At 33.4% G+C, this 18,319-nt stretch overlaps 1 protein-coding gene across 1 annotated transcript; it reads right to left on the bottom strand.

The window, feature by feature from the left end:
- Positions 1–4,932: 4,932 nt before the first annotated feature.
- Positions 4,933–17,232, bottom strand: LOC129225703 (DNA damage-inducible transcript 4-like protein). Its single transcript, XM_054860180.1, has 3 exons — positions 16,860–17,232; positions 10,918–11,147; positions 4,933–9,396 (listed from the first exon to the last, which is right to left on the bottom strand). The coding sequence occupies exons 1-3, from the start codon at positions 17,062–17,064 to the stop codon at positions 9,166–9,168; spliced, it is 666 nt and encodes a 221-aa protein (XP_054716155.1). The 5' UTR covers positions 17,065–17,232; the 3' UTR covers positions 4,933–9,165.
- Between the last annotated feature and the right edge of the window lie 1,087 nt (positions 17,233–18,319).

The following is an 18,319-nucleotide window of genomic DNA, read 5'->3' as shown; positions in this document are numbered from 1 at the left end:
AAATGTGCAGGAACACTGCAGACACATGTTTCTGCCCCCCCCCCCTACGTCATCGGCTTAACTTGCCGACCAATCAGCTTATTCCTCTCCGGAGGATCCATCCCACCAATGACAAGACTTGGGAGGTGCGAGGCTCCGCCTCAGGTACTCCCCAGGAACGTGCATCTAGATTTTCGTCTCAGTGCATAACATGTGAGCTAAAGAATGTAAAGACATTCAACAAAAAAATCCGACTTTTGTCGGATGCCTTTAAATCCACGAGCTCCCATTTTGTGCATTGAAAAAGGAATTCCTTGTAACGCCAAAACACATGTCTGCAGTGTTCCTGCACTGTACTTTTAACGTTGTTTTATTTCCTTTTATTTTTTAAGCAAAGGTATTTTTATATTTTTTATAACTAATTTTTTTTGTAGCAAAAATCCATTTTTAATATAAAAATTCCATATTTTCTATACTTAACCTTTTTTGCATAATTTTTAATAAATAAGTTTTATTAACTTTGGGGACATTAAAATAAAGATTTATTCCATTAAAGCATTACAAACTTCATTATTCTCAAAATTTAAATTTGACTTATAAATTTTAATTGTAAATGATTGCAGAATATAATGCTTGCTCTTGTTTTTTATAAATTTTATTACAGCTTTGGACAATATTCAATTTTTTGCAACTACTCGGTATTGGCCGAGTATCTGATCAGAATTTGGCCGAGTAGTTACCGAGTACTCGGTACGTCTCTAGTCAAGACTGTTTCAAATCATTCTGTAGACTACCAAGCACTAAGCATACATGAATGTTGTCGCAACCTATTGGTTCAGCCGCTCTTCACTCCTTGTGTTTAGAAATCTTGATGCAGTTTTGCATGTGATCTATCTATAGGTGTTTCAAACGAGGGACTCTGTAATAAAGAAGCCGTGAATACCAGCGCTGACCCCTTTGTCTAGCGGTGTGAGAAGTCTGACTTTGAATGGGGAGATCCTAGGTTCGAATCCCGGTTTGGGCATAGATGTACTTTCTTTCTCCTGTCCTTGTGCAGGGGCGAACTGGCCCATCGGACCACGGGCCGGTGCTTCCACCTGCCTGTGCTCCCTCGAAACTGGAACTACAGATTTTTTTCATGCCTCGAACAGGTTTTTTTTTTGGCTTCAGCTTTTTTTTCTGCTTTTTTACACCTGTGCTCCTTATTTTTTATCCTTTTACTCCCTCGGTTTTCATCCTGCGCCCTCAAACTGGTGCGCCTTTGGTTTTTTTTTCTATTTCCAGCTTCCCGAACCTGTGCACCTTTATTTTTAATTTTTGCGCCCTTTAGGAATCAAGGTTCACACCCTCTTGGGGGATCCAGTCCGCCCCTGCCTTTGAATGCTCTGTGAATAATAGCTCACCCGTTAAACGTGTCCTTATGGCATGTGTGTGTACAGCGGAAATCAGACTTTACTCCAAATTACAGTACAGTTGGAAAAGTGAAGCAACCTACCCCAAAAGTTGCCAACCCAGCTGGCACAAGACAACAACAACTACATGTGTTTGACTTTTTCTAGACATAGAACCTGTACAGAGTCTGAACGTAAATCGAAAGCTTTTCAACGCTGGTTATAATGGATTAAAAAGCCTGTACAGAGCCTGCCGGTAAATCAAAGGTGCAGGCTATTAACAGTTAATTCGGACAAAAAAACCTGAACAGAGCCTGCAGGAAAATCGAAGGTACAGGTTATTAGCAGTTATTTCGGACTAAAAAACCTGAACAGAGCCTGCAGGTAAATCAAAGCCGCAGGGTATTAGCAGTTATTTCGGACTAAAAAACCTGAATAGAACCTTCAGGTATCTCGAAGGCGCAGGTTATTAGCAGTTATTTCGGACTAAAAAACCTGAACAGAGCCTGCAGGTTTTGATCAGGTTTTACGTAGGGAAATCAGTCCGAAATAACTGCTAGTTTTACGAGGTTTTTTTTTTTTGAAGGTTTTACGCTGACATTTTTTCCTGGGAGTTGTTCTGAAGCAGCCATTTTCACGATGTTGAATTCGGAATTCATAAATTTTTGGTTCGCTTCGAACGGCATTTTCATTTTGTACCGTTTTTTCTATACATTAGTACATATTAAGTTCAGTTTCGTGACATTTCCGGCATTTGTTGACATTTTTGTCACATAGTGCACATACGTGGCAGACTGTCAAGAGTAACGTTTAACACTAGATAATTTATTTCTATGACTAGTATATGATTGGATATCCAAAGAAATCATGCATATAATTCATTCGTCATGGAAATGATTTACCTGATATGCGAAATCTTGTCGAGATACATTATTCTTTCACACAATTTTAAAACCATAACCCTATAAACAGATTTTTTGCGAACTTTTATTTTTTATTGTTCAAATTCTTAACGTTCTTTCTGGATTTTTCAATCTGTTCTGCGATAAATATTTTCAAGAAAATTTATTTGCATACTGTCTATTTCAGTAGGATACTGTAGTAACAAAGGTTATTTAAATCATTTATGTGGAATTAGGTTAAGAAAAAGTGTCCAGTCAATGTTGTTAAGTTCGTTTTTTTTTTCATCGAATTGAAAAACTGATATTTATTTAAATTCAGAACAAAATAAATAAAATGTGTACTCACAATTCAGCTGAGAATAAAAGGAATAAAGTAAATTCTTTCTCGGTTAAACATTTTTCATTTTGTTCTACGATAATAAATTCAAGAAAATATTTTGCATACTGTCCATTCCAACTAAATGCTGCTGTAAAATATGATTAGTTAAATTAATTTAAGATTAAAAAAAACTCATATTCTTACAAATTCATACAAAACAATAAAAAATTTTACCTTGTATAACGTTATCCAATTTTGTTAATCCAGAGTTTTCTTGTTTATGCTTTCACCATTTAATACTTTTTTGAAAGAAATAAGGAAAACTAACATTATTTTGAGAAGCTCGAGAATACTACTAAGGGACGAATTAATTTCTGTAGCTGAAAGCAAACTAAGACACATCGATTGCGTTAATAAATACTCAGAACAAACTGCCTGTGTTTACGTCAACAGACACCGTGGAGCGCAACGTGGCAATGTTTTAGTTGCATTCGCAGTTTTATAAATCTCCGCAAGGCAGCGTATTCGAGCGCTGGAGTTCCGAATATCCACCAGTCACATGGTTTGGTTTATGAGCAGCAAAAGGGTTGCCATAGCTCGGTCTACTCTTATTATTAGGCTATGTTCTACATAAAAATATGCGCAGACGATTTTTTTCTTTTTTTTTTTTTTTTTTGACAATGAAAATTATTTCTTTAAGTTGACATTTTATTTTTATTTATTTTGGCGCATTCATTCATTTAAAAAATTAATTTTGGCAACAGGGGAAAAAAGATTTTTTTTTTTTTTTGATACGATGTATTTATTTTAATGAGCTTACTAGAGCCGCTATATAGACAGGCCGACGCATCAGCTTAAGTTTAGCCATTTTGGATCGGATTTTTCATTGTTGTGCTGCTAGGGTTGCCACAGCAAAGTTTCGGGTTTCGCCAAATTTGCCGAAAATTATACTTTATTTAATAAACAACTCACGTGCCGCTATAATCGCTCGCAGTGAACAATCGCCAAACGCGATTACTCGTCAGAAAAGACAACCACTCAAACACGCGCTCCGATCCAAAAAGGCTGATCTTAAGCTGATGCGCCGGCTCGTATATATAGGGGTCTTAGAGCTTACTAATTTTAATTATTATTTTCTCGTTTTGAACGCAGTTAAAGAACTTTTTTAACTTAAAAAAGTGTATTAGCTGCTTTGTTTAAAAGGTGCTGCTATTTTATTTGTTCGATTTTTTCTTAGGTGAGTGAGGAATACTTTATTCCTAGAAATCAGCTTAAGATAATAAAACAATATGTTTGAAGCAATTTGCGATTTTAACTGTTTTGGAGAATATTGATTAGGTACTAGAAAGTAGTATGGGTATACGGGAAAGTAGGCTCGCTTAGTTCTAGACGGAACTTCTTGTTTTTGAAAGTTGAAATATAATTACTGTCTCTTTGTGTGTTGTTTTGGGGTAAATTAAAACGCTGACTTCGTAAAATGTATACATGTGGGGATTAAATCGAGAAAAATGAGGTTTAGTTATTTTTAATTAGGTACAATTAGGTTTAAAGTGTATTATTATACATTCGTTTTACTTATAGTTTAACAGGGGTGTACACAAGGTCACAAGGTGAAAGACATGGTTAAAACTAAATCGTTAAAATCTTTAAGACGCTGTTTCTGAGTTTTTTTCTCTTTTTTGAGGGGTCTCGTTCGGAATTGGGGGGGGGGTGACATTATTCTTGCGATGGACATCACTATAATTAATACAATCATTAAAAAATTTAACTGGGGGCCTCGCAATGTCTTAGCCCAGGGCCTCGCGAAAACTATGGCCGCCACTGTATTATCAAATGTAGAGAGATATTACAAAGCGCATTACGAATTCACAAATGGGAAATACTCATTTCAAAAAAAAAAAAAACTACTTTTCAATTTTTATATCTGTAAATGTTTTTCTTTGAACGAATATAAAAACATAGTTGAATTTATTTCTCACTTCCGAAAATTTGCTTCAAATTCTAAACAAGGCTGCTATACCAGCTACACTGTAAAAGCACTTTTTCGCGAAGCTTTCATTTTCGTGATTTTTGAGTTGAGAGCCCATCAAAATCGCGAAATTCTAAGCCTCTCGAAACATTTTTTACCTTATACATTAAGTCAATCTTTACTTCTTTCATATAAAATTTGCGAAAACGCCGATAAATTTTAAATAAGTGCTTTCACAGTAATTAAAGTTGCGTATTGTTTCGAACTGCGTAGAATTCGTTCTAATAAATATGTTTCATTGTAACTGAATAATATCAGTTCTGATATATCTCTACTAATAGAAAGAAACAGTCAATTAAAAAACAAAGCAAATCTTGAAATAATTCTTTTTATTTTTTTTTCTTATAAAATATAAAACACATACAAAAGTTGTTCATCCAATAACACATACAAGCACATCAAAATTTCCAAGCATTTAGCCAACAAAACAAAAAATACAGAAAAGTTATCTCCTGAACACCTTGTTTGTAAATACACATGCAACATTCAGAGCTTTGGTTTTTAAGAGAAAAAAAATGGATTACTAACTTCTAAATACTAAACAGGGTGTAATACCTGAAGAAATCTACATGAGTACACAACCTTATCTCTGGTCTAAACTAAATATTTTATATTGTGATGCAAAAACTGAAACAAATCAGGAATGATCAAAGAAATGTACTTTTGGAAATATCAATAAGGAGATGGAAAAAAAAGTGTTTCAAAGAATAACTAAACAGACACAATACAATTTTCTTTCAAGATTACACTTTTTACCGGGAATATTGGTAATTTTTTTTACCAATGACAAATACATATTTCAACTAAAATTATGTTAAAAAAATTATATACAATGAATTTCTAGACTTCAACACAGTTGTGTTATGTTTTTTGTAAGATGAAATTTCGTGAAACAGGAATTAATAACTTGCTTTTAATTCTAACACATCAGTTACATATAAAGGTGTCTACAAGAGTATCACAGGATGTTTAATGGCTTTTACATTAAATGCTTTCTATGATCGTGATTCTAAATTTACTAATATTCTTTAGGTAAATTTATCAATTTGCAGCTAATATCTTTTTAAATAATCAAATTGTTAAATTTAAAAAAAAATTAATCTTTAAATGGATTCAACCAAGCGTAAGGTCATTTGAATTAAGTTCAAAATGCTAACAATGCTTGCAAATAATTTTTAATAAATACTTCAGATCAATCATTTAAAACATGCAGCAAGCATTTCAAATAAAATTTTAATATTTTTTAACCACTTTTAAAGATTATTCCAAGCTTTAAAAATAAAAAAGGATATAAAATCAGCCTTTCAATGACTGCTTTTCTTAAAAATTGAACAAAATTAATAAAGATCATAAAAACGGAGTTGAAAATTTTGATAGGATAACATTCGCCTATTTTCGCTTTTTTTTATTTTCTGTTTTGAAGACATATGACCTGTAGGCACCTCCTATAGGTTTATTTTAAGCTTGTGTTGTACTCTTTAAAATGTTACAAAAAAAAAGTCACCACTTTAAATCAACTAAAATGACTTTTTAAAATTCCTTCAGTTGAAAACGCACAAGGAGAGATCAATTTGACTAGCATTAAAGTTAAAATGCTGGTGAAAAGGTGGTTTAAATAATTTCTTCAAAATTTCTATTCTCTTTTTATAAGAGAATATTTGTTTTTTACTCATTTATGAACATACACACAGCAAGATCACAGGGGAAAAAATATTTTCAGAAATGCCACTTGAAATGTGAGCAGAAACATTCTTTCAAAAAAAGTGAATTCTATACTTTAAGGAAAAAGAAACCTCGTTTACTTCATTTTTTTAGAAAGAACTAACATTTTAACACCTAGAAAAAGTTAGGAAATAGGTGCAAACTAATCTAGGTGCATAACAATATATAGGATTTTTTGATTAGATGAAAATAAGGGTGCTGTAACATTGCTTCAGTTATAACAAATGTCTTAATGACATTTTAAAACGTCAAATTTTAGCTTGCAATTTTAAAGAAAAAAAAAGGGGCATAAAATGCTTACAATTCAGATATGATACGGTACCGATCCTACTGACATTTTATTTCTTTTTCCTCCCAGAAAAGTTAGTAACAGTTATATTAAACTATTTTTTTTTTTAAATATTTTTAACTACAACTACTATTTACACTGTTCAGTTGTGATTACAAATCTTTTTTTTTTTAACAAGAACCTGTGGGAAGAAAAAGGATTTAATTTGATTTCTTTTTTTATGTTTTTCAATAAATATTTTTGATTCAGCTTACTATATTTTTATATTCCTTTTCCATACAAATTTAAATCAGTAGATGGATTAAGTTTCACAACTGATTTTAAATCAAAACTTATGCTCCCTCAAATCAAATTTTTTTCAAGATTTTGCATAAATGAGCTACTATTAAATGAGGCCTTTTCTAAATTCGTCATTGAGTTGACAAAAAATTACCTTAACAATAAATAAAATAACAGATGATGCATAAATAACTGAAGCAATGTCTTTGTTTATTCACTCTAAATAGATTATTTTTCTGTTCGTACTCTTAATGCAGTACAGTTATGAAGAAAAAATGCAAAAAAATAATTCACTCACTCACTCCTTCGAATTCACACAATTATCTCAGCTTGCACTCAAATTACACTTAACAATGAAAATACTTGGTTGAACTTCCAATGATAAAATTTATCACATTATATTTAAAAGGATTCACAGCTTCTTTAATCACGTGTTTAAAACACTAGTAGAGTAAGCATAACTCTTCCTTTTTTTCAGCATAGTTAGAATGGATCACAAGATCAGTTTGAAGCAATTATTGCATTTGCTATAGTAGCAAAATTGAAAATTTAATGCTTTCAAATGAAGAAGAAATTTACAAATGAAGAAACAGGAAAGCATCTCAAACCACAAGAATTTAAAAAATATGCCGTGTTTGAACGTTTACTAAATATGTTTAGAGTAATGGATTGCTACACTTCAAACAATATTAATTTCATCAAGCAATATTCCAGCGAAAATGTGAAAATCAGTTTTATCTTTGGCTTGTCAATACGATACACATGTCCTTAAATAATTGCTTTCCGAAAATAAAGAAATTTCTCAAAAAAAAAAAAAAAAAAAAGATTGCACTTAAAATAAATCGATATTAAACTTCAAAGTAACTTATTCTTTAAGATTTAAATTTTTTAAAAGAATATTAAAAAACAATCCATCACTATTAAAAATCATACTGGTATGAAATATTTCCAAGTAAGTTCAATAAAATTTAATTAAAATGAAGTTTTAAATTCAATTTCAGAATGGTTTTATGTGATTTCTAAAATGTGAACCTGATTTGATCTCAGATTTTAAAAAGAAATTTAAAGAATGTAAAAAAAATTTAAATTAAACAAAAAAATTGACACATTTAATTGGATGGTTGCAAAAGTCATATTGCAATAAGTCTTAACTGGATAATCAGAATAGAAAGGAAAGCTCAATTTTCGCTAGTCACTTTAACAAATTTCTGTAGTAAGAGGATCAAACTGGAGTTGTTCAAACTACAAAAGGTTCCAACATAGAACCTTGTCAAATCAGGTTCATAAAATGCAGATACCTGCATTGAATTTGAAAATCCAAGAAGTTCACACACGTGCATATTCTTTTAAGTATTAACAGGAGGTTGAGACAAAGGCACACTTCCACTAACTGTGAATTAAATCATTAAAGCTTAATTTGTGCGTTACAGTTATCACCTGTGGTTTTTGAGACTCAATGCATTGTAACAAGATCCACACTAAAATAAAGCTACTGGATCAGTTGAATATTTGATGGCACATAGAAAATAAAAACCACAAGAAAAACTGGTCCATAATGTTTCTGAAAACACTTTAAAAATTTACCCCTCACCATGCAAGTTGGCTGCATAGTTTCTGAACATCAAGCCATCTAATTTAATCACTTACAGAAGTGGAAAGTTACCGATCCGATTGATGGGAAAGCAGATGTTCAGTAAATGAAGAATAAAGTTTGTACCTATCACAGACAGTTACTAAAAACATTTTTATACTGCGGTGCCATCCAGCAGCAACCGCAGGTACTAAGCCTTACTCTTAAGCAGCAATTCCTCGTGCCGGCTAACGCACCCCACGCCGGTATGAAAAAATAGAAACCAAACTACTTAGAATGATTTATAATTTCTATTACATAAATTATGAATAATATGATGAAAAAATGTAGCTGGTCATATATCACTAAATTTAAGCACAGTACATTTTATTTATAATTTCTGAATTTTAAGCAGCTTGTTTGATTGTACATGGATAGCATTATTCAATAGCAATGAAACCCCAGAAGACTAAGTCTAGGCACAAAACTATTTAAATTTACACCAGTGCAGTATTACAATAATGTTCCCAAACCTGAAGAAGCACAAGAAAAAGAACAAGTCTACTTTGAAATTAATTGAGGGGTGCGCAGACCATGGAAAAAGAAAACTTAACAAAATGCTGCCATTAAAAATACAATAACTACGAACTCAAATGAGAAATTCTGTCCAACACTTTTTAAGTTTTCACTGGCTAGAGGACCGATAAAGCTTTTTTTTGTCCAAAAGAAAATAATTGCTAACGACAAGGCTGGAACGTTTGCCCAAGCTCTGGAGAAGCTTCTCTGGAAGTAGATGCCTTAAACTCCACCAACTGTTATTGTCTTGGAACAGAGTTAGGTGGATTTCGAAAGTGGCCACAGTATTAGGATCACATTTAACAATGCCCACTCTTCGTCGTTCTAGTTTTTTGGCATCCTGTAAAACAAAAGAAAGAAAATTGGTAAAACATATATAACTTATCATACAAGAAATAACATATGCACAAACTGATACATTACATTTCTTCACTAAAAATACATTTCATTACCTTATGTAGAAATTACATGCCGTAGGAATTAATGGCAAGCTACTTTAAGTTTGTTTTATCATACTCTTGGAGGGGATAGAATCTCTCTTCCAAGCATTATATGCAAGAAGAATTATTTTGTGGAGAGGGGGGGGGGAGAAGAAAAATATTGGATTACTTCAAACCTTTACATATTCCTATGATCTAAGTTTTTCCATTTCCCCTCATATTTAATTTTATGCAAGTTCTAAACAATTGCTCACAACTACTTTAATAAAAAATACAAATGCTTAAAAAATTATTTTTGTTCCTCTTACACATCTATTAAACTTCTGCTGCTGCAATTTCAGATCTCAGATGTCGACAAAACATCATACTTGCTTAAATTTGAATGTCAATCTCTATAAAACCCTTGCTTTCATATGTGTAGGATAGTGCTTATTAGAAATAATGATTATTAGTTAATAGGCCTAAAAAGCAGTTTAAAAAGTCAAAAAGGAAGTTAAAAAATCTGCTGATACATCCAGATTATTTTTATGTTATACTTAATCACTTTATTTTATTTTTATTTATTTATTTTGACTGCATATAAAGGCTGCTTAATAGCTCTTGAAACTGGAACATTAATTAGCTATCACAAAACTCGACAGAAAAATCGTAATAACAAAAACTAAACCTTCACGGAACTATTTGCATAATTGAACATAAACATGTTTTACATCCTTCCTTCACTAGCAGTTTAATTTATTTCATATAACATATCTATCTACCAATCGTAGTTTTAACAAAAAGAAACTTCCTGACCCCCCCCCCCCCCCAGTGAAAAAAAAAATTATTCGCCCATAAACGAAACCATGTGACAAGAGGTGCAATATCGATAAAAAACGTCAAAAAATTGGTGTATTACGGTTCATGTTTTGTCTAACATCAATGTTTTTTTAGTGTCCATGTTTTATAATTGAAGCAAAAATACCATTTCAAAATAAGCTGTGGTGATTACATTAATGAAAATACAGCTATGATGAACTCATCATCACTACTATTTAAGTGTTTGAAACATCCATCATCCTATTAGAAAGAATAGTCTACATTTAATTGCTTAAGGAAGAAAATTTCCAGTTTTATAACAAAACATTAAAAATTCGATGTCCCATAAATTCTATGTTTCACAATATCAATACATCGACAGGGGCACCCTGGTGGGAAAAGACATGGGAGGTCAATGTGACCTTCCAAAGATGTCTCTTATCGGCAAGATTTGAAGTTCCATTCCCCAAGATTTGGAGTTCAGTTCGGCAAAAATTTAGAGCTCCAAATAGAAATTTCTGTCGGTAATCGGCCAATTTGTTTTATCGACATCGCACCTGTAGCATTTTATAATCATGAAATAGCGTTTTATTGTAAATATTCATCAAAGAAATAGATCTTACCTGGAGGTGAATGTAGATCAGACAACCCCTCAGACCGCAGGGTTCATATTCTGATGCGGTGACCACCTGATCGGCAATCCTCCAAATGAGGTCGTGTGGCAGAAGAACTTCACCGCATTGCAAGTGGATAAACTTGGCTTCACGGAGAGCCTGCTCCAGCCTCTCCACTAGGGCTTGACAAGCCATAACCCTTTCCGAGGGCTCGTCATCGTCGCTGAAGTACAGAAAACCTAAATAAGAAAACAAAAGGGTTAGTGGCCGAGAACATTCCAAGATTTTTTTTAAGGTGCTAAGGTGCTCTATAGCTGAAAAGGCAAAGCAAGGCATAGTTCACTTAAAACCACTGTTGAAAGTGGGGAGAAGGGGGGGGGGGGTTAAGGGGACAGTTTTATTGGGGCCCGGACGAATTTCCAACAGGTACCAGTTATGTGAAATGCAAGGAACAAACAGAAAAGTAAGAAATACAATCATTTAAATGGTCCCAAAAATATATTTAAAAATAAATTTGGCTTCAAATCGAGCAGATTGTTTCTTTTCACTAGCACAGTTGGAATTTAACTTTTGGGGAGGTTTTATGATCAAAAAAAGTTCATAAAGTATGAAAAGGACCAAATCATGACTCAATTTAAAATATGTGTTAAAATTCAAGTCCCCACCCCGTTCGCCTTCCCCATCTCACGCTGAATCCGTGATTGCTTAAATTTTTCTAATTTGTTTATTTTAGCCACTTATAACAAAGTACTATGAAAGTCACACAAGAAAATATCACACTTCAGATAAGAACTAGGCAGTATTAGTGCATGGGGCAAAGATTTTCCGCCCATAGGATGCATACATCTAGTTCCTATGCTTCATGAAGCCCGCCCTCCCCTTCTCAAGAGGTTCAGTTCTGATTGCAATAATGAATTAAGAGAAGCACGAGTATTTTAATCAGTAACTGGACAGCTTCAGCGAATAGTTTTAAAAATTATTACAAACAAATTCGCGACCACAAATCCATGTGAAAGTCTGATCAGAACAGATTAAAAATGCGCTCGCAAATAGCAATTGCGTAACGTGTTATTTCCTATCAAAATCGATATCAAAATAGAACAAGTCCAAATCCTTCAATTTAAAAAGAAAAGCAACAATAATCCGAACAGAACTTTTTGATTAGGATTCCCAACCTCCGATAAGAACGCCTCATCCCATCAAAACAACCGATCGAAAAGGATTAAAAAATAGACATGCAGTTTCAACCGCTTTTATCTGGTCACGAGTGCTGCTGATCTGAGGAATATCGGGAACAGCATCGAAAGGGCCTTGAGAGAGGCGATGCGGAAGGCCAAATAAAAAAAAGTTACGCTTAGCAGCTCTCTCGTCTATTAATATGACTAATACGCAGCGGCAAGAAAAAAATTGTTTGCTCTCTCTGAGCATCCAGTTCTCTCCGGTTTTCTCTCTTGCGATCATGTGACAATAAGCAGTTGACACTTGGACACTTTCAATCCGAGCACTCATGAGAGGGAGTGACAGCAGGAATAGAACTACGTAACAATAAATAATAAGCATACACAAAGAAGTGATCGTATAAAAATTTATACATCATTGCCAACCCAGATATCGATCAAAAAATATTATACTTCTTACATTCAGCTGGTGGACAAAACTACTGCCTACCCCCCCCCCCCAAGCCCGACGAAAATGTCAGCCTACTCGGAATTTAGGGGCCAGGGCCTGGGGGGGGGGGGGTGCTCCGAATAAGCGGTAACGTACAGATAAAGTAAAATTTACTCTTTTGGTATTTACTGTTGTGGAACTTAAAATAGAGTTAATTATTTTCTAGTAAGCAGTCAGGAGTGAAAAGTGTAGCTCTAATAAGTTGAATTAAGACCCTGATAAGTTGAGCTATGATCTTGAAAACGTTTCAACTCTTTTGGGAGTAATAGGGAAGGGTAATTGGTGCTGAATTGAGTTGGGGGAACTTGTTCAAATTCCGCGAAAGGGGGCAAACATTGCCAAGATCATAACGCTATCTTTCCTGTTACCACCACCTCCGGAAAAAATTAGAAATGACAGGTGTCTCGAATGTGTTTTTAGGAAGGGGGGGGGGACTGAGGGGAGGCAAGAACTTCAGAACTCTTATCTTATGATATGTTCCTAAAATTTAATGAAGTTAACGAAAAAATAATAGAATGTTTTTGAATTAAATAAGTTAATAACTTATTTTTAAGGTTATTTAAGGCCTCAAAAATAAGAATGAGCGAAAATAAAAATAGAAATGAGTTAGGAGAACGAAAATTAAACTGTCAGCAGTTATTATCGTGCTTCGTTCACCAATCGATATGAGAGAAACAGAGGAACTTTGATGGGAGGACACAGGACACCCAAATTGTTCCTTGTTCAGCATATTTTGACAAACGATTAGGAAAAATTGGAGAAGCAGTATTTCAATTTAGCAATTTTCAAAAAAAAAAAAATAATAATAATAATAATAATAATAATAAAATAATAATAATAAGGCTTAATGTCTTTTCTTTGCAATGTATGTATTTTTTATGCAAGCATGCAATTTTTTTCCCCTTTTAAAATCATTTCGGTAAAATTCGGAGTCCTATTCGGAAAATTTCCCCCTCTGAAAAATTTCTGTTTGGGGCGCCACCGACGGAGGAGGGGGGGGGAGGATTTTCAGCATTATATAAAAAAATTATGATACATTGCAAGTTGAGTTAGTCACTGGCTACTGTAAACGATATTAGAATAACGAATATCTTAAATCTTAAACAAATTTGATGAATAGAAAGATGTTTACGTCCATTGAAGAATTCAGATTTTAATACAGCCACAAAAGGATGTTCTGTTGTCAAATAAAACAAAAATAAATAATGTTCCGGAACGGCGTTAAGCCAAGGAAGAAAACTACCGGAACATCGCAACAGCGGACGGCGCGTTCTGGCCTTACTACATCCTGAGCATTAGCGAGGGGGGGGGGGGGGATCATTACAGCTTACATACAGGAAATAAATACTTGAATACTTTCCTAATTTATTCATTACATTTTAAATTTCAAACAGAAAGCACAAAGATTTTAGGAAAGCAATTGAAAATGAAAAAAAAAAAACTTATCAATATTTTGGTTTTTACTTTTCACTATGACTTCATTACTTAATTTTTGAATGAGGGATTATATTCATTGACTCGGTTGCAAGAACGCAGCAGGGGGTTCCAAACCCTAATTTTGCACCCTATTGCATATACTAGAAGTGTATATAAACACTTTACAGTTTGTTCTGATCCCCCCCCCCCCTCCCAAGAAAAAATTCTGGTCACGCTAGTGGCTTGGCTACACAACAGGCCAAAGGTTTCGCTAGCGTTAAATTTTTTGCTAAAATAATGAGTTTTTTTCGAAAAGCAAGAATTACTTTTTTTTTTATCTCGAAAAATTCAATGAAAGCATGAAAAACATTAACTAAAAATCTTCCATAAATCAACTACTAATACTATAGAAATTCTTTAGCAAATAATAACGGGACGAAAAATTCGTCGTAGGCATATCTTGCAATAATTAACTAATCCACACGATAATTATACACAACATAAACCTGCACTAGTCAATTTATTCAATTCTTTGAAATTGGCATTTATAATTGACCACATCAGCACAACATGCTCAAACAAATCCTAAAATCCATTTGCGTATGAACAAAATCAATGGATTTTGCGTTTTCACGTTTATAGGAACAATTGCTAATAGAATGAAACGATTATCCCCTTTTTATACAAACTTGAAAAAAATAATAATAAAGGATGAAAAATACACTTAATAGAAATAAGACACTGGATACCGGAATTGGGTCAGCAAACAATGCTCACTCAATACAGGGAGGTAGCTTTAAAACTCGAGAAGTAAATATACTATCATTCTGATCTAAACAAAGCAAAACGTAAGGATTGGTGCAATATGCAACACTTTCAAAGTAATTGGTACCTATTTTTCAACACGAACTGGGTCGGTGAAGCCATCATATATCGTCAGCATTAAACTTTAATCCCCATTATTTTGCTATATTTTTTTCATGAAAAGAGGTGGCAGCACGATCGCTTTATTTCGATTGTCAACATTTTATTCTTCGAAAACAGTTCAGATAGAATGAATTTAACTTTGTTTTACGAATTAACAACTGATTTAGCTGAAATACTGATGTAACATGGGGGGAGGGGAGCATTTGAGGGAGGATAATGCAAAGAAAGTAACAAGAATCAAATATCTGCAGCATAGATCAATTAAAATAGGAGAATATCAGAATACATTATTCGACTATTTTCCGGAAACTTTTTGCAGATAAAAATTACAATAATCGCTATATGGTTTAATGTCTAAAAATATGCACCAAAACACGAACGTTAATAATTTTCTGATCTGCGCCTTCTCTTTATCAGAAAACGTGAATATTTCATCCCATCTTCATAGATATGAAACATCAAGTCGATTAATTTTTTTTTTAAATTAGTAGTCAGAGAACTTCGTTATACATTCATGCAATGCAACAAATCTTAACTCTTAGAGATTATACTATCGATTCAAACCATTAAATACCAGTAATTCATAACATTCTAAAATGAGTAGAAATTATTTCAAAATATTATTTTACATAATTAAAATAAGTGAAAATGTAAGATCTACTTATAATTCAATACTTTCTACCAGGTTTTCAGAATCAATTAGAATATACATTTGGAATTGTCTAAACAAACCGTTTAAATGACCTTAATTTTTTTAATCTAATTATCAACACACATATTTAATTATTCTCTAAAAAACGAAGAGTAAAAAACGGGAAATTAAAAATATTAATTCTCAGTTTCTCCATAACAGTTGTTGGTTGCTCAGTGCAAAATCCAAAAATACCTGTTCCATTTAAACCGATCGATGTGGACGGCTGGTCGAAGGTAGCCGAATCCAGTTGTCCTGTCGTTATGGTGTTATGGATATTGAACTTTCGTCCGATGGCGAACAAACTTTTTGATTTTATTCTCAAAATACATATCTGTATACCGGTTAAAAATGTTCAACTGTTAATTGAAAATGCATGCCAGTTAAAAATTTGCACAATCCTATTTACGAAGTCACAAAACAAATCAGTTGCATCAAAATAAATAAGTTTTAGGTAATCATAGGTCAAAATTATGTTTGAAAGGACGATTAGATTTTAATTGATATTGAAAACAATCAGTTTGAATTAAAAAAAAAAGACTACTAAAAACGTTATTAGAAGTGACCGGTCTTTTCAATGCCAACTCAGCAGTATGACAATTTATGCAGAGTCAAACAAAATTTACTTGAAATAAAATACAATGAGGAATTAATCTGCAGCAATCGGCCAAATCGATATATTTTTCGCGTTCAGATTTCATACACCATAAACATAACAGTTAGACGCTATGCATAACCGGCAGAGTTAATAATGAGTTACCGGCAGAGTTAAGATGATTAATAATATTTCAAGTTATTTCATCACTATTTAACCGCTAAAGCCACAAAGAGAATGACTCAAAATATAAATTGCTACATCGAAGAGCACAGGCCCAAAATAACATCTGATCGCAACACAAAATGAACATTTTTACAAATGTGAAAATTATACAATACATTACATTACATCAACTGTATCGAATCATGGAAAATGTCAAACCGAGCATTAGCTTTATTCAAAAAATTCTCAATCAAATTCAACTGTGTCATTCTGAGCTTCTATGATACGTGTCAAGTTTGATTATTAAAGAACGTTATACATGTACAATTTTAAAGCAGATTTTCTGTCATGAAGACAAATTCATTCGTACATCAAATCAATTTAACAAATTGCTTTAAGGACAATGGAACGTTCATTGGAAAATCAATGACAGGAACTCTAGACATAATGAAATCTATCTACAAAGGAATATAAAAAAAAGTGACTTACTGTTCATATTATTTTTTAAAGCTTCAGAAGTATCACTCTCTTGAGCAGTTTGTGGCCTACTCCAGACCACCGGTGGGTTTTTTGCATTTGGAACTTTCATGAGTTGACTTTCGTTCCACTGCTGGCAAATTATGTCTCCGAACTTGTCAAAAACGCGAGTCAGAGGTAGGCTAGTTGATTTGACAGATTTAATATTCCAACTCATAACTTACAAAAGAATGACATTCAAGCAAAATGACTGACAAGATTTAATTCATAGCGGTTGTAGGTGTTGAAATGACTAAAATAACTTCCACAAAAGTCGGCTTGATTGATTTAAAGGAATCGCGATTACTTAGCACCAGAAATTAAAATGATGTTACTGCTATGAAGATTACCGACCGAATGACAGCTGAGGAACTGGGGTTGCCGACTTTAAGCCGTTCATATTCGCCAAATTCACTGCTCCTCTGAAGCTTCGCCAGTTGGCGATGATTTCATGAAGCGGATGATGTTGGCTTGCGTCACGTAGCCCAAAACTGACGGATGGAGCTATGATTCTAATAACAGATGACTGTGCCTATAAATGATTGTTTCATTGAAAATTTTACTTTTTTGGTTTCATTTCAGATAAATCTGTCTTGAAATCGTAAATTTTTAGTTGGAAGTTTTAATGTATATGTATATTTTACATCACCAGGGGGGCCATCCCCCCAAAAAGTGATGACGGAATCCCTAAATCTGCAAATACCCCCCCCCCCAACACACACACACACACCAACAACGTGAGAAATAATGTTAAACATTTCAATGGCACAGTCCCCCCTCCTCGCACCCCCCCCCCCTCACGAGCACCCTAGCATACGTTGGATACCCTTTTTCTTTCTTTACCCTTTGTTGTCATAAAATATGATTGGTTTTATGAAATTTCCTAAATATATGGGCATTGTGTAATACGAGAATAATATTAAATTTGATGGAGGATATTTTATATGCATAAAATTTCTGACTACCGTAGCTAATGAACATGCAAAGCAAAACAGCAAAAGGTCGAGAGACGAAAAATTATACAATTAAATTAGAAAGATTAAAGAGTTGAAAACAAAGACAAAATTGATGTCATGTTAGTATTAGTGCGTAAAATACTAAGAGAAATATATGTATAACCGGAATTTTTGTAAACATGTGCATACAATTTTTAAAAATATATATATCCTTTTTTTTTAAGTATCTCTTTTAGAGTGTTAAGACTGGAATGGTAATTCACCTTTCGTGAACGTTCAAACTAGCTCGCCATTTCGAATTTTACTGGGGAGAAGGGGGGGGGCGAAGGGGCATTGTACACTCAATTTGTTACTTTCCAATAAAACTTGCAATGCAAATTTTATCGAAGAAAAAAACAAAAATCACACCCACTTGCATTAATTTTCAACTCTGTGAGGGGCAATTGACCCACAATTGATAACGGGCCGTGTTCAAGG

Source organism: Uloborus diversus, chromosome 7 (genome assembly GCF_026930045.1).
Source record: "Uloborus diversus isolate 005 chromosome 7, Udiv.v.3.1, whole genome shotgun sequence".
NCBI lineage: Eukaryota > Metazoa > Arthropoda > Arachnida > Araneae > Uloboridae > Uloborus > Uloborus diversus.
The sequence above is the reverse complement of the archived record's forward strand: the minus strand, read 5'-3'. Positions and strand labels throughout refer to the sequence as shown.

Bases quoted from the DNA above. Each gene is read 5' to 3' on its own strand.
- LOC129225703 (XM_054860180.1), bottom strand. From the start codon at position 17,064: ATGAGTTGGAATATTAAATCTGTCAAATCAACTAGCCTACCTCTGACT. The intron at 11,148-16,859 runs GTAAGTCACTTT...TTTCTTATTTAG, and splicing joins TTTAAAAAATAATATGAACA to GTTTTCTGTACTTCAGCGAC. The intron at 9,397-10,917 runs GTAAGATCTATT...TTTGTTTTACAG, and splicing joins TGATCTACATTCACCTCCAG to GATGCCAAAAAACTAGAACG.